This window comes from Cajanus cajan, chromosome 4, assembly GCF_000230855.2.
Source record: "Cajanus cajan strain Asha chromosome 4, NIPB_CcT2T_4, whole genome shotgun sequence".
Classification (NCBI taxonomy): Eukaryota; Viridiplantae; Streptophyta; class Magnoliopsida; order Fabales; family Fabaceae; genus Cajanus; species Cajanus cajan.
In genome coordinates, this window is record NC_138520.1 from 4,227,407 (window position 1) to 4,245,211 (window position 17,805).

The following is a 17,805-nucleotide window of genomic DNA, read 5'->3' on the forward strand; positions in this document are numbered from 1 at the left end:
ATTTTCATTTTCGACCCCTCTTCCCCGATCTTCATTTTTCTTGTAATTTCCAAATGTTACTAACTGGTTTAAAAACAAAAACTTGAGATCTTTGAAAGACAATCAAGTTGTTTGCCTTATACTACAACCTTTTTTTTCCCGTTATTTTGTCCTCAATCACAAGGATAGAATCACTCGGCGTATATAATGAGAACTAAATTTTATTTAAATAAATTTGCTGATTAACAATTGCTTAATTTGGTTTAGAAACAAAATTAAAAAAATTATTGAAAAATAATCATAAACGTAAAGTTTTCAACTTCATAAACATAACTTTCTTAAAATAAAAAAAAACTTGTTTATAAACTTAAACTGAAATGAAAGATTATAATCTCTCTTAAACACACTATTAATCTGGATCCATTGCTACTAAAACCCTGCAGTTATCAAAATGAAACAAAATATATTTAACAGATATTAAAATATCTCACAGGCAGTCATAGTCTGAACTCTGAAACATACAAATCGCGTGCGCTTGACACAAATAATAAGCATGAGGAGAGCAACAAACAATGTACATATAGAAATAGAATAGAAGCCTCACTCACTTTTACATATGTATGTTCCTAGCAGTCACAACCAGAAAAGGGAGGCAAAGAATACAAAGAAAGGGTCAACAAATATAAAAATAAAAGCATATAAAACGGAGCAGCTATGCTTCAAAGAGAATTAACAAATGAAATCATTGTAGAAGCTTGTCAGCACACTTCCCACGTCAATTCACCTCAGCCATTTTCTCTCTGGAAGAAGCAGAAATCAACTGGTAAGAAATACAACAAATAAAGCACAACTTTTTTTTCTTCTTTTTTATATAACAATTTAAGGATCAATTAAAAACAACTCCTGCTTTCTCTGTTTCCCATACAAATGAAAACATGAAACAATTTACTATAAGGAGGTGAGACGAAGAAAGTCAAGAGATCAAACAAAAACAATTATACATCACAAATATCTTAATGGGTAGAGCAGCATTTACAAATTGACAGATTCTGGCCTAAGAAGAAATTTAAAATCGAGTTGGAAAATATTACCGCTCAAAGAACACAACTTGCGCATAAAATATCTATCACGAAACGTTTTGCCCCTCCCCTTCCAAAAACCACAATGATCAGAAACACAAATTTAAGTAATATAATCATTAACTTTTTTTGGCAAACCAAATCCCAGGCAAAAAGCACACAGCCCTGATTGATCAAAGTTTATCACAACAAAAAAAAAAAAAAAAACACTTTCCATTACTGACATGATAAACAGCCACAAAATAATGAAATAGACAACCAAGACAAGGGCTTATTATTAATTAGTTAAATTTACTAGCAACAACCCTTACACACACGAGAACTAAATTGATACAAAACACTACTCAACAAAGACAAAATTGATGCTCCTTTCAGAACATGGCTCACAACAGATTAATGTCAGAAAAAGAAAAAGAAAAAAAAGGCACTCCAGCCCCACCACGAACAATACTTCGAAATCCTAGTAAATAAGGTCCCTTATAGTTTAGAAATTACCTTGAGGAGGATGTACATTATTTCCTTTTGCACTCTGCTGTGCCTTGGATGTTGATCGTTGGATGCGTGGAGAACCTTGCCTACCGGTGGCACCAGGTAAGGAATGTCTCTTCTTAACTTCAATGTCTCGTTCATGCACATCTGGACTTGATCTTGGAGAGTTATTTGCATTAATCTTGGCCCTAGCAGATTCTGTGGCTTGCATGAAATGGGGAATTGAATTATTGCCAGTACTATTATCTCTAGGCTCTTGATCAATGTTATCAGGCTTTACTGAGCCAAAGGAATTGCGCCTCTTTCCATTCTGCTGATCTTTAGGCAGTTGCTCTCTACTGCCCCTTGAACCTGAATCGTGATTTGGTGTTGTAGGTGATTTGTTACTCAATGATAGGCTCCGACGTTTATTGCCAGATCTGGTCTTGTTGGTTTTGCTCTCTTTAGGTTTCACAGACACTTGACTAGAAGGTGTTCCTTGTGATTCAGGGACAGTTAAATGGCTTCTAGGTGAAGCTTCTGGAGATGATCTTAAATCTTGCAGAACAGCCTTTGCCTGCTCTCTTTGCAGGTCAGATGCATTTTTCTCTGTCTTAATAGCAGGCTCTTCAGAGTCCACAGCTACCACCGATTGACCCAAATTGCCATTAATGTCATTAACAATCTCCGACTGATCCAAAACAGAAGTAGATAGGTTAGAAGCTGGGATAGCACTTGAAACATTGGCTTCATCATCACGGTTTATAGTGTTCTCAAGATTACCAATCCCTTCCACTAAATCTTTGGCATCTCGCTCATTTTCCATAGCACCCGGCTCTGATATGTCAGGTGAATCAAGAGTGGAAGAAATAGAGAGTTCAGTGCCACATTCAGAACCAGCAAACCTAGAAAGATAAGAAGCAGGATTTTCAAATGCAAACTCTTTTGATCTATAGGCAGTATCGGTGCCAACAGAAGCGGTGTCTCCTTGTGATTCAACCGCTGAATCTTGGTAGGACAAACTGTTTGTCCTACCTGAATTTGCTATTGAACTGAGCTCTTCAAATTTTGACTGTGCAGCAATAAATGCAGGATTACTGACCTTTCTTGATCCATTTACAGCTTTCTTTCCTTCAGCCTCTAGTGGGTCTGAGGCAAATCGTTTCATGGATCGTTTGCTCTGCTGCTGCTCACTATTATCAATTTCAGGCTTCTGATGAAAAGAATTAAGCTCTGGTGGTGGGGCAATTTCAGGCCCCTTGTGAAGAGAATTATGCTCTGATAATGGAGCAATTTCAGGTCCCTCGTGAAGAGAACTATGCTCTACTGGTGGGGAAATTTCAGGCTCCACGGGAAGAGAATTATGCTCTGATGGTGGGGCAATTTCAGGCCCTTTGTGATGAAAAGAATTAAGCTCTGGTGAGGCACTTGCATCTGATGTTAATTTTTCATTCTGGAAGGAATCAGCATCAGTCGGGGCAACTTTAGCTTCACATGCAATTTTTTCTTCAGCTTTAACTTCATATGCAATTTTATCTTCAGGAGGAATCTGTTCCAAGTCATCTTTTACAATAGATGACGAGAAGCAGCTCGCTTGAAACTCAAAGTTATTAGCATCATAAGTAATCACCTTTTCTTCATCATCAGATGGCAGAAGTGAATCTCCATCAGTGGGTTTTGAGTCAGCTGATTGGAGAAAAGGTTCAGATGGAATACCTGTTTCAAATTGAAACACAGATGCAGTATCTTTGCTTTCACTTGATTGCTCTGTCAAAGAACTAGTTTCTTTGCACTCTGCAATATCTTTTGATGATACTGACATCCATCTTTCCAACCATTTCCAAGCAGAATCGGCTTTAGAAGGATCACACTTGACATGGATCGCTTTGCTCTTTGGTGTTGATTCCAACAGCTTTAATGTATAAAAGAGATGGAAGGGGATTTAGTGAGAAATAAAGAAATAAATAAATATAGGAATTACAAAGTGGGCAACAAAAGAATTCCATATTCACCATTACCTGACAAGCAAACTTATTGCTAAGCAGCTTCTCAATGGAAGTGTAATTCACATTTGATTTGGTCACGTGATTTTCATTTCCCTAAACAAAGATAAAAATAAATGGTCACACTTAGAGCAAGCTTTCCAGCATATCAATTGATCATACTACACATCTTTCGATGCTCTTCTTAATTAAAATATATACTAAACCTCAATGTATTAAACAATGAAACAAAGATCCTATGTTCCGGTGGTGATATTGAATGCTCAATGTATTAAGGAGGAGGGAAAATTCTAAACATTAAATATTTCCCAAGCTCAGGCAAACTTAAACAAGTAACTACTGAGCAAGAACCATAAAATTTATTACAGAGAGTAACGCAGCCACTAATCAGTAATTTCAAATAACAATACCAAAGCTTTTGAGGAGTCCCTTTCACCATCCTTGTGATTTAAATGGTTTTCTAGACGTGACTGTCGAGCATGACGAGCTCGCACAAGGACCTGCATTTTTATAATGGCTTGAACACAACGCAGGGTTCCTACAGCATGCCTCCGAACCAGGTGCCCACGAACAGCAGCTTGCAACTTCACTACTTTCTTCAGCTGCAGTAGTTCTCTCTGAGCCTGAAAGAAACATGAATAAGACACAGAAAAAAGGCAGTTACAGTGGTTTCTTCTGGCAAGGTTCGGATTAGCAAACTTCTAAAAGGTAAACATACCAATAACCCTCTAATAGCAGCCTGGATGATGATGACATCAGACTCTGGTGGATTCACATTCACCTTCTCAGTTTCAATGACATTTGTTGCTGCTACTTGTGAGCTTTCAAATGAGGATAACTGGGGCTTCTCACCAGAGCAGTTTGTTGTGTAAATCTTGTCAACAACATTAGGTTCAGGAAGTGGTTGAAAATTAAAATTAGCACATTCTGAACTTTCCTTATTTGCAGAAGATGGGGCCTCTGCTATCACAGTATTGCTAAGCACACGATGCCTTGCAGATTTTTTGCGGAAACTCCAACCACGTTTATCATTAGATTCCTTGATCTGAAATAATATTTAAAAACAATGTGTGAAAAATAAACTTCATTTATGCACACTAGCAAGGATACATAACCTCAGTTCGTCTAGTTGCTAGACAGAAACTAGAAATGATGAGTATAAATATATTTGGACCAAACGTCCTCCACAAGACAATTTAATAGAATTTACTATATTCCAGCATGAATCACATGCAAGAACCCAGGAAGGGTTATTTCATTCCTAGCTTCATTATACACAAATGATACTTTCTATGTTCATTGCTAAAAGAGATTTTGTAAGATGATAATTACATTCCATTCCAGGCTTTGATTTCAGACAGTAAAATAGGAAATCCTACTTGCATGATAGGATTGCTGATTCTAGGTAAGCTAGAATAAGTGTGTGTGTGTAATATTTTTTTCTCTAATACATATTTATTCAAAAACTACACATCATTTTGAAACTGATTCCATATCTCAAACATATAGCTGAAATGGAATGTCATTTCAATCCTAACAGAATCATTTTGTTCATATCGCAGCCAATCATTAACTATTCTAATTATGCAAAGGTAGATTCTAGTAATCAAACATTTTTTTATATTATTCCTTTTAATTTGAGCTTTTAATTAAGTTTACCAAGGAATTTAGAAGTGAAAACAAAGGGAAATTACAAAGAATGTTCTTCCTCTACACAAGCTAGAATAAGTATATTTTTGTTTATTCCTCTGATTTATTCACATTTATTCAAAACAAGATTGATTCTGTGTCTCCAATGTAAGAATGAAATCCTAAAAGATCCATTCATTCATAATGCAGCAAACCACTAACTATTTTCCAATTTTGCAAAAAGAAAACCATGCTCGTAAAACATGCCTTTATACTATTCTCTTCGAATCCAGCTCTTAGTGAAAACAAGGAGAAATCAAAGACAACTTTTCCACATGACACAGTGATATCATTAGTTATTATAGGCAACAGGAAACAGAAATTCCACGAACCAAATTTTAAAAAAAAATCATAAATGAATTATGTTTCAATGATGATACGATTAATGCTTCCAAGACTTGCATCATTATTCATAATGCCAATTGCTGAAGGCATTTTGATGAATCTTTCACTCACTCAATGAAATTCACTAGAAAGCAATTGGAAACTATTTGAATTTCCACGTGCAATGCGTACACTTTATCCGATGAAAACACAGTGGACCTAGAAGCGTAGATCTAAAAATCAAGTTGTTTGTAACTTGACATGAAAAGCTTAAAATATCATAAATAAATCCTAACGAAGTTCCAAGTCCCCAGATTTAAAAAATCAGTTAACGCCCACAATTTGGGGATCGTTCGTTCTCCTGCACTGGCAATGTAACGAGTTTCATGTAAAACAAATTTCCATATTCGGGAAAAACAAAGCTAAAAAGTAAACAAAATAATTATAAACAGGGAGCATGAACAGCTCCCCAACAATACATCCATCAGTAATCATGAAACTAAGGATCACGATAAGTACAAAAAAAAAAAAAAAAGTATACAGTAGTTTAATTTTAAAAACGGAACCATGATGAAAAAACCGCATGACAGTCATATTCCAAAGTATTTTAAGATATGGAAGGCGAAGACAGTGATTCAGGAATGCAGGAAGCATAATGGGCGTGAATTTAACGAGAAGAAGAGAAAGAAAGTGGGATGAGAGATGAGAGCAAAGATAGTAAGTGAGGAAAGTGAAGTGAATGTTACCTCGGAGACTTGGTGGTAATCATCGTTCTCGGCGGCATCACCACCGCAGGTGATTAGTTTGAAGCAGGAAGTAGATTTCCCCATCACTCCCTAAGAAACAAAAACAAGACCACCTTTGGCTTTGGGGTTGGTTACCGTATTGGAAAATGGAAATAGAAACCTTAAAATATACGGACCTCAACTCGCTCCTTAAATCTCATTTAATGTCTCTGCCTTCGAGTCCGCCTTCCGTTTGCAATTTGCATCCCATTCCCTTCTCATTCACGTACCAAAATAATTGGATAAAGCCGCTGTCACTTTTCTTTTTCTCATTCTCTCACTACCCTAACGCTTTTTTCTTCACCTATTAATTTTTAAAATTCATAAATTATCCAATAAATTTCTAAACACATTTTCATCATTTTTATATATAATGCATTCCAACTCCAGGGACCAAAATGAATATTTATTCTAAATTGCGCACCCTAAAGATACTAATTAAAGTTTAATGCAAGGAAAGAATGTAGTATTTCGTCATATGGTGAAAAAAAGTTGATATTTCAATTTAGTAAATATAATTTAATAATTTGAATTTGTTAGGACGTGTTTGAAGCTAGGTCAATGTCAATTTATTTACAAAATTACTTTTATGTTTATGCATTAAAATTCAGGCTAATTTATCTTACTTTTATGTTTATGCGTTTAAATTTAGAAAACTTGGATTAAATATTATTTAAATTAAATAGGTTTCCAAAAACACACACTTAATATAGGTGTGTTTAATGAAAAGACACGTAAGGCTGTTTTTGAAATTGAAGGTATATATGTAAAAATGAAATTTGAATTGTGACGGAGATGGTAACAATTTAATTTGAATTTTGGTTTTGAATTGATTTTTAATACTTCGGCTGTATTTGGACCATTATCATTTTGCAATATGATTAAGATTCAGTACTCTATGGTCCCCTTCCTTCTACTAAAATAATTCTTTTACTTTTATTATCATTAGTATTTTTTATTATTAATTTTATATAAGAAAGATTTTTAACGAAAGCCACCTGCTGAGTATTTTCATGTTTCACGTTAAGTGCGTGTTTGATTTCCATTTTGTAAATTAATTTTGTCTTCTCTTCACGTCGAACAGTAATTTTACGTAAAAGCTATTATTTGTTGCTTCCAATTAAACGTGATTTTTCACGTTTGAACTTCAATGCAAATAGGCACTAAAGCATCATTCTAGTTAAATTCTTGATTGCTACCGTATGGAGAATGTTTGGATAATTGGATTGTTATTTCTAAGATACTACTCGAATAGTCTGTTTTACATTTTAAGTTTTATTAATTGCGACCGTAAGTTTGAACTTAAATTAATAAAGAAGTTTTCTTTTTCTTCATAATGATATAATTGATATTTGATACGAACTATACATCTACTATTTTATTTAATGTCTGGCGGATAATTTTTAGTGAAATAATAAGGATATGCATTAATTTTATATATACTAATAAAAGAAAAGGTTTCGATTTTTTTTATTTCATACTAATATCTCAATGTTTGATCATAAATTAGTCTAATTTGACTAAAAGGTAAATAAAATTAGATTAATGATTATTTTTATTTAGGATCGAATTTAAATATTATTCAAATAATTTGACCTCTAATTTAGCACATTAATTATTTATATATAACTCTTTAATAAAAAAAATTCATCTAAATACACATATTAGTGAATATATAGAATTATATTTATTATATTCAATAATTGTTTTAAGAATTAAAATTATATATTAATAATTAGTTTAGTTTCAAATCAAAGAAGCCCAGAATAAGAATTTTAATGGAGGGAAGAAAGGGAAGGGAGGACTTAAAAATTTTGTTTAGTTGAAATTGACTATTTTCTTGTTTGATTCATAAGAAGATAGAAGAGATTTTAAAAATTTATTTATTTTTATATTTTTATAATTTTTAATTTAATAACAAAGTAAAGATATTTTGGATATTATACTAGAAATATTTTAAACTCCCCTCTTTTAACATCCTATATTTGAGGAAGGTTTAAATTGGATTTGGATAATTTTTACTCTCCTCAATCTTCCCTTTCCTTTCTTCTCCTTTGAAAAATTGAATCAAACAATATTTTTTTTTAAAAAAAAATCCTTCCCCTCCCCTACATTTTACTCCAACCAAATATTATGTAAAAGATTTTTGAAACTTTTAATAACTCCCATTTAATAATTTTTATTTTATTTAAAAAATAAAATTTGTTAAAATAATATGTACGTGCAAGTATAGACTTACTAGTAACCATTCATATTTATTAAATATAAAAATTAAAAATTATAATTTTAAAACATATATTAATATTTGAAGAGTCGATTTTTTATTCCTAGAGTTTAAGTGTATATTTGATATAATTTATTTTATTATCATATCTTCTTATTTTTGTCAATTTATTAAAAAAAATTAAATGATAAACAATTATTTCTCTTAAAATAAATGTTATATGACATACACCAAACATTTAAAGAATAAAACAAACACAATACCTTTTTAAAAAAATGAATTAAGAATGTTTAAATTTTGTTTACTTGTCTTTAAATTTAACTCCCGGAAAAAAATTAAAATTACTTATTTTTAAATATATTATAAAATAAATATTTTGTGTAGTTAATAAAATATAGTCTATGCAAATATTACGACGTATACTCACTCTTTACTTTATTACAAATTAATAACTTTATATATCACTAATTGACTTAATAGTAAGAGTTAAAATATATGGATGTACGGATACTTAAATTCAATCATCACGTTATTCATATAATTTTTGTTCCTAATAAAAAGCGAATAACTCTACCAAAATATCATTTCTTACTTCTTGATCTCTTTTATTTTTTGGGCATATAACTCTTCCACTTAAGATAATTTTTCTCAAATCAAATAAGATTATTAGAGACAGCAAAAAAAAAAAAATCTTTTAAATATTTAATGCAGCTATGTGTATCTAAGTTTCCCACTCGAGACCATTAACCTAGTTATGCTACAACTCTTGTAAAACTCTTATTTTAATCCCAACTTCCATTTATAAATAATAATAAAAATTAAACATGGTAAATAATTTGACAATAATATTTATTAAAATAGCACCATATCATTTTTATATATAAATTAGAATAAGTATTTTAAATGATGTTAGTTTTGTGTTACTTACATCAGCATATATCATCATTTCCTTCTAAAAATTCACAAGCCCGAAGGTAGAGTTAAAAATCAATATAGTTTATATATATATATATATATATATATATATATAAAATAAAGGGTGCCTATTATAAAATAATATTAATATATGTGATTTTTTACTCTCTATTTTTAGTAAATCATTATATTTCTTAAATATTAAAAAAATAATATTTTTTTAAATAACTATTCATAATTATCTATTTTTTATTTTTATATTTTAAAAATTTAAGAGATACAAAATGTTTCTTTTTTCTACTAATATATATAAAGTCAGTTTTTCCTACGTGGGTCCATCACAGTTTTAAATCTTAAGTTGATTTTGTCTCTATACTACAAAGAGATTTGAGAATCTATATCATATGTGAAAGATATTGTTTGACACCTTTATCATGCAAATGTCATTTGGTAATAATTAACACATTTTTTAATTATATTATCCGTATTTTTAAATTCTTAAAACAATTATCTGTTATATTTTTATTGTTTATATCCTTTAAATATTATAACTTCTCAAAGTTTTTTCCCATCATATATCATTACAAATTTTTTCTTTTTCTCGCACTATTTTTGCCTTTTTCTCTCATATTTATATTATTATTTATCATTAAATATATACTATGTATATTAGCCTTTTCTCTTATTTTATTAATTTTTCTAAAAATAAATCAAATAATAAGAAAAATATATACATATATGAAGAACAACCTAAGAAAACGTCATAATGTTGGGAATCCGGATGTTTTTATCTTAAAAAACAAAAGACACATATTAATTAGAACTATGTTTTCCAAAAAAAAAAAAAATCTTGAATGTGGTATATTTATACAAAAATCTAAGGAACATGGCAAAAAGGATGGATCTATCATAGATAAATCATAAATGTAAAGAAAAAAGGTATTAACTTAAAAAATAAAAAGGAAAATAAAAACCCAAATTTTAGGGATAAATTACTAAAAATAGAAATATTAATAAATCGCATATACATTTGTTTTTTGGTAACAATGATAAATGTAGCACATGACATTTTGCTTCTATTTACTATATTTCTATAATCAAATAAAGAAGCAACCAACTCATTGATCGCTATTTTGTGTCGTGGCTTGACTTTTAGAGATACCACATTAGAGCACATGGGTGCTGTTCCATACATTTCTAATAACTATATGCTATCCCACCTTAACATAAATGCAACTAAAAATAACAGAAACTCGTCATCATAAATTTTATGAATAATCTATGATAATATATGTATATATATAAGAAATACTCTTTTTTCCATTTTTTTAAAGATAATTATGTTCTTTTTTATTGTATTTTATTTTTCTATTAATATATATTTAAGAATAAAATATATGTATATGTATATATATAATTATTCTCTTTAAAAATAATAATTGTTCAGTAATTTATTTTATTTTTCACGGAATGCTTTTTTTCATGTTAGTATATATAATATAAAAAAGATTTTAATAACGCTGCTATAATCTGTATTTATGCGTGAGTGTGATAAGCTTTGTCATTCGCATGGCTTACAGTACTAACACAACAGCCGGATGACATACATTTCTCTAACAATATTCTTTTACAATATTGTTCACCAAAAAATACACTCTTTTAAATTTTTTGAACATTATAATTTTATTGAACCATATGAAATTCATTTTTAAAATACATTGTGATTCTATTTAATAAAGATTTCAAGAATAAAGTTTAACACTGTAATCACCCGCCAATACATTTATAAATCAATTACTACTAGTAACAGGAAAATAACTAATCACTTATGATGATATTTACGATAAGTGGATATGTAAGGGTAGAATATAAAATCCTAAGTTATCACTCAACGTATATGAATCATCAAAAGTGATCAATGACTATTCTGTCAACAAATATGACCTAGTAGAAACTCCAATAGCTCTATTTCGACTAACCATGTCCTGCTCCCATAAAAAAAACATAAACAACGTAGTTCCAATCACAAGAAAAAATATGTAAGGATAAGTTAGATTTCAAAATATAAAATTACAAAAAGAAAACATCCATATTGTGCATCGACATGTAAACCATGTAACACCCAAATCTTTATTATTATTATTTTTGTTAATGGCATTTTCGTAATTTTAATAAAGTTATAGGGATATTTTGGGTTTCGGAACGGGCCGTTCCAAAAGTGGAACGGGCCGTTCCAAATGTTGAAAATGTGAGGTTTTTGTAGTCCCAGAACGGCCTTGGAACGGGCCGTTCTGGTATGGAGAACGGGTCGTTCCGGAAGGAGAACGAGCCGTTCTGCTGAGATTAAGAACGGGCCGTTCTGGTTTTAGAACGGGCCGTTCTGCTTTTTGGGAATGGGCCGTTCCGATTTTGGAACGGGCCGTTCCAGTTGAGAAATTTGCACAAATTCGAAGGATCCGGAACGGGCCGTTCCGAATTCAATACGGGCCGTTCCGGGTACACCAGTTTGCCTATAAATAGGGCAGGGGGGTGAAAATTTTTATACAGAGAAGAAGTGAAATCCTAGAGAGAGAAAGAGAAGAGAGAGAGAGAGAAAGAGAGAGAAAAGGAAAAGAAAGAGGGGATCCAGAGGAGGAGGTCCTGCCCAAGTTCCAACTCCGCCTATCCAGGTAAGGGGGGAGTGAGAACCTCGCTCAGGGGTGTGGGGATAATTGTTGGGTAGTTGTTTGTCGGATTGGCCCCCAATCCCTTGCCGTTGTTCTGTCTGATTTTCTATTTACTCTATTTTGTTCCTTGTTGAGGATGCCGTTGTTCTGTTTGATTTTCTATTTACTTTACTTTGTTGTTTGTTGAAGGTGCCGTTGTTCTGTTTGATTTTCTATTTACTCTACTCTGTTTTTGTTAAAGGTGCCGTTGTTCTGTCCGATTTTCTATTTATTATACTTTGTTCTTTGTTGAAAGTAATAAATGAGTATGAAATTAATGTTAATAATAAATGAGTTTTAATATGAACAAAAATGCTCTCTGTGAATACCTATGCGGACCTTATGAGGAGTATTGATGACATGACCATGTGAAATATGGACAAATGACATGAGACCTAAGAATGGACTATTGAGACAAACTATGATTATGATACTATGACAAATAATGATATGATGTACTAAATGAAATTATGTAATAAGTTAAATGTTGAGTCCATGAGATTATGAATGTATGACATGCATCATATGCATATATTACTCCAGGTGTGCCGCTGAGGCCGCATACCCACGACTAACAAGGTGTACTTTATGGTCAGCCACGATGTAACATGCTAACAAGGTGTACCTTATGGTCACCCACAACTAACAAGGTGTACCTTAGGGTCACCCACGATGTAACATGCTAACAAGGTGTACCTTAGGGTCACCAGTGATGTAACCAGGTGTACCTTAAGGTCACCAACGATGAATTGTGAATCTTCCGTATGGCGCCACATGCATGCATTTATGAGTTGAGTCCATGACATCATAAGCATGATAAATGAGTATATATATATGATATTGACTATTTATGTATTGTTTACATGTGACTTATATATGTTGTGTGTGTGTGTGCTATCTAGCAGTTATTTCTGCACCTGAAACTGAGTGAGATGTTTCTCACTCCCTTGTTGTTTTTGTATATGTTTTAAATTGTGTTGCAGATGATCAGCATCATGAGGATGTTGGTGATGAGGCTTAAAAGCTTCAATTGGGCATGCTCTGATAGGATGTGACATCGGGGCATAGTTATTTTAGTTTAATATGTTATTGTTTTAATAACTTTAGTTTCTCTTCTTTGTAATTTCTAACGAAGAGATAACGTAGATAAAGTTTATAATTCAAGGAAAATGTATGTTAAGAATTGTAATTTGAACGTTCTTGATAAAAGACCAGAATGAATATCTTTATTTATATTTTATTACATGATTTGGAAAATATAAATTGATTCCTAACCAGGAGGCACTGCCACCTTTACTGGAGTTAATTTATATTTCCTTTATTATTATTTGTATATATATGATTTCTTGTTTTTCACTAAATTGTATTGAAAATCTTAACTTCTTTTCTTTTATAATTCTTTTACACTGTAGTTATGATTTATGAGTTACGAATGTGAATCTTCTACCTTGTGATATTTGAAATATTTGTCAACTATGAAAGATTTTATTTACCCAAAAAGAATAAAAGAAATATTTTATTGTTACATTTGTTGTATATTAATAATGGGGTAGAGGGTGTCACATTTAGTGGTATCAGAGCAGGTCGATCTAATCGACCGTGTGTTATGAGTTTACTATGCTTACTTGATTTATTATGTTTATTTGGTACATGAATGATGGACTAAACTGATTGTTAAACTTGTTGGTATGCTAGTATGATGATTGATTATGTTTATTGATTGTATTATTTTCTTAGACTATGGCTGGTAGAAATGATCGTGCGATTGCCGATGCTCTTCAAGCATTAGCACAAGCTATGAATAATAACAATAGGACTGAAGTTACTCCTAACTGGTTGGAGCAATTTCAACGAAATCACCCACCTACCTTTAAAGGAGGATATGACCCAGATGCTGCTATGAATTGGCTAACAGAAATAGAGAAAATTTTCAATGTTATGGATTGTCCCATCGCTCAGAAGGTGAAGTTGGCCACATTCATGTTGACTGCTGATGCTCACTTTTGGTGGGAAGGAGCACTTCGGAGGATGATTGATGGAGGGGTGCACTTGAATTGGGACAACTTCAAGAAGGTCTTTCTTGAGAAGTATTTCCCGGATGATGTGAGAAGTCGGAAAGAAATGGAATTCCTTGAGCTGAATCAAGGGAACGACACAGTGGCTGTGTATGCTGCCAAATTTGATGCTTTGGTTCGTTATTGCACACACTACCATGGTGAGGGTGGTGAAAGAGCTAAATGCATAAAATTTGTAAATGGTCTGCGTCCTGAAGTGAAAACTGCAATTAACTATCAGGAGATATATCACTTTCCCACTCTGGTCAATAAGTGCAGCATTTATGATCATGACAACCGTGCTCGTGCTGCTTTTTATAAAGGAGTTGGAGGTCCTATCCGTGCTGTGAGTTCTAGTACTTCGGGAAGGAGTAAGCCTTACTTCGCTTCTAATAGATTTCAAGGGAGTAAAGCTGCTGCTAATAAAAGTAAGTTGTTTACTAGAGGATCCACTGTTAGTGCTACTGGAAGTGTTGGAGGGTCTGTGTCCACTCCTTCAGGAAGATGTGGGAAGTGTGGACGTGTTGGTCATAATCAGTTTGAGTGTCTTGACAAGGAGATTACCTGCTTCAATTGCAGTGGCAAGGGTCACATCAGCACCCAATGTCCTGAACCACGAAGAACACGTGTTATTGGATCGGGTTCGCAAATTGAGCGTTCAAAGACTGTAGGGAGAGTATTTGCTCTTAGCGGTGCTGAAGCTTCTCGGTCAGAAAATTTGATACAAGGTACTTGTTTCATAGCTGAGACTCCTTTTGTTGTACTATTTGATTCTGGTGCAACTCATTCCTTTATTTCTGTCTCTTGTGTCCAAAAATTGAATTTGCCTGTGTCTTTGTTAGATTTTGATCTAGTTGTTGAAACCCCTACTAATGGTCCTGTGACTACATCCCTAGTGTGTTTGAAATGTCCTTTGACAGTTTCTGATAAGCAGTTTCTAGTTGACTTAATTTGTTTGCCTCTTAGTCAATTAGATGTAATTCTTGGCATGGATTGGTTATCTTCTCACCATGTCCTTTTAAACTGCTTTGAGAAATCTATTTCCTTTGGTGAATGTAAGAGTATGGAATTTCTTAGTGCTGCTGACATTGAAACTTGTTTAAAAGACAATGAAAGAGTGTACATGATCTTAGCTTCTTTAACACTTGAGACTGATAGTAAGCTAGATGAGATTCCCTTAGTGAGAGAATTTCCAGAAGTATTTCCTAAGGATGTGTCTAGTTTACCACCTGAGAGAGAGAGTGAGTTTAGCATAGACTTAGTACCAGGTACCCCACCTATATCTATAGCACCCTATAGGATGTCCCCAACAGAGTTAGTTGAGCTTAAGAAACAAATAGAGGAATTACAAGGAAAACAATTCATTAGGCCTAGTGTTTCGCCTTGGGGAGCGCCTGTTTTATTGGTTAAGAAGAAAGATGGGAGCATGAGGTTGTGCGTAGACTATAGGCAACTGAATAAAGTGACCATTAAGAATAAGTATCCTTTGCCTAGGATAGATGACCTTATGGATCAACTAGTTGGAGCTTGTGTGTTCAGTAAGATAGATTTAAGGTCAGGATACCATCAGATTAGAGTGAGAGCTGAGGATGTTCCTAAGACTGCCTTTAGAACCCGCTATGGGCACTATGAGTATTTAGTTATGCCTTTTGGTGTGACTAATGCACCTGGTGTTTTTATGGACTACATGAATAGGATCTTTCACCCTTACTTGGATAGATTTGTAGTGGTCTTCATAGATGATATCCTAGTGTATTCCAAGACTAGGGAAGAGCATGTTGAGCACCTTAGGATCGTTCTTCAAACCCTTAAGGAGAAACAGTTGTATGCTAAATTGTCAAAATGTGAATTTTGGTTGGATAGTGTGAACTTTCTAGGACATGTGATATCCAAGGGTGGAATAGCTGTAGATCCTGCTAAGGTAGAAGCTGTGTTAGAGTGGAGAACACCTAAATCAGTATTTGAGATTAGGAGTTTCCTAGGACTAGCTGGTTATTACAGAAGGTTCATAGAGAATTTCTCTAGGCTAGCTCTTCCTTTGACTAAGCTGACGAAGAAAGACCAACCTTTTGTGTGGGATTCTAGGTGTCAGGAGAGTTTTCAAGAGCTTAAGAGGAGATTAACTAGTGCTCCTGTGTTAGTATTACCTGATCCTAGTAAGACTTTTGAGGTATTTTGTGATGCTTCTAAATTGGGTTTAGGAGGAGTACTTATGCAGGAGGGTAAGGTAGTAGCCTATGCTTCAAGACAACTTAAAATTCATGAGCAAAACTATCCTACCCATGACCTTGAGTTAGCTGCAATAGTTTTTGTGCTCAAGTTGTGGAGACATTACTTGTTTGGGTCTAGATTTGAGGTTTTTAGTGACCATAAAAGCCTTAAGTACTTGTTTGACCAAAAGGAATTGAATATGAGGCAGAGGAGATGGTTAGAGTTTCTTAAGGATTATGACTTTCAATTAAATTATCACCCTGGCAAGGCTAATGTTGTAGCTGATGCTTTGAGTAGAAAATCTTTGAGAATGTCTTCCTTGATGATTAGGGAAATGCAAATGATTGAGGAGTTTAGGGATATGAGCTTAGGGTGTGAGTTGACCTCTAAGAGTATTAAGTTGGGAGCTTTAAGAGTGACTAATAGCTTGATAGATGAGATTAGAGAAGGTCAGAAGATGGATCCTTTCTTATTGAGTCGGGTAGAGAAGTTGAATCAAGGTGTGAAAAGTGAGTTTAGAATTGGAGTGGATGGAGTTTTAAGATTTAAGGATAGGTTGTGCATTCCTAGTGTGCCAGAACTTAAGAGAGCAATCCTGGAAGAAGGTCATAAGAGTATCCTTAGTATCCATCCAGGAGCCACTAAGATGTACCAAGACCTTAAGAAGATGTTTTGGTGGCCTAAGATGAAGAGGGAAGTGGAGGAATTTGTGTATGCTTGCTTAGTATGTCAGAAAGCTAAGGTAGAACACCAAAAACCTTCAGGTTTGATGCAACCTTTAGATGTGCCTGTGTGGAAGTGGGATAGCATCTCTATGGATTTTGTAGTTGGGTTACCTAAGACTGTGAAGAACTTGGATGCTATATGGGTCATTGTGGATAGATTGACTAAGTCTGCCCATTTTATTCCCATTAATATTAGGTACTCTTTGGAGAGGTTAACCAAGTTGTACATCAGTGAGATCGTGAGGTTGCATGGAGTTCCTACTAGTATTGTGTCTGATAGAGATCCTAGGTTCACCTCTAGATTTTGGGAGAGTTTGCATAAGGCTTTAGGCACTAAGCTTAGATTGAGTTCAGCTTACCATCCCCAAACAGATGGCCAAACTGAGAGAACCATACAATCTTTGGAAGACTTGTTGAGGGCTTGCATCTTAGAACGTGGGGGTAGTTGGGATAGTTTCCTACCTTTGATAGAATTTACCTACAATAATAGCTACCATTCTAGTATTGGGATGGCACCATATGAGGCTCTGTATGGTAGGAGATGTAGAACACCTTTATGTTGGGTAGAACCTGGAGAGAATGTCATGTTAGGACCTGAGATAGTTCAACAAACTACTGAACAGGTTAAGATGATCCAAGAGAAG

General features: G+C 33.4%; 1 protein-coding gene across 1 annotated transcript; it reads right to left on the reverse strand.

The window, feature by feature from the left end:
* Positions 1–422: 422 nt before the first annotated feature.
* IQD32 (IQ-domain 32) lies at positions 423–6,470 on the reverse strand. Its single transcript, XM_020352457.3, has 6 exons — positions 6,289–6,470; positions 4,248–4,574; positions 3,940–4,152; positions 3,545–3,625; positions 1,554–3,438; positions 423–779 (listed from the first exon to the last, which is right to left on the reverse strand). Exons 1-6 carry the CDS (start codon positions 6,370–6,372, stop codon positions 760–762), a joined length of 2,610 nt encoding a protein of 869 aa, XP_020208046.1. The 5' UTR covers positions 6,373–6,470; the 3' UTR covers positions 423–759.
* Between the last annotated feature and the right edge of the window lie 11,335 nt (positions 6,471–17,805).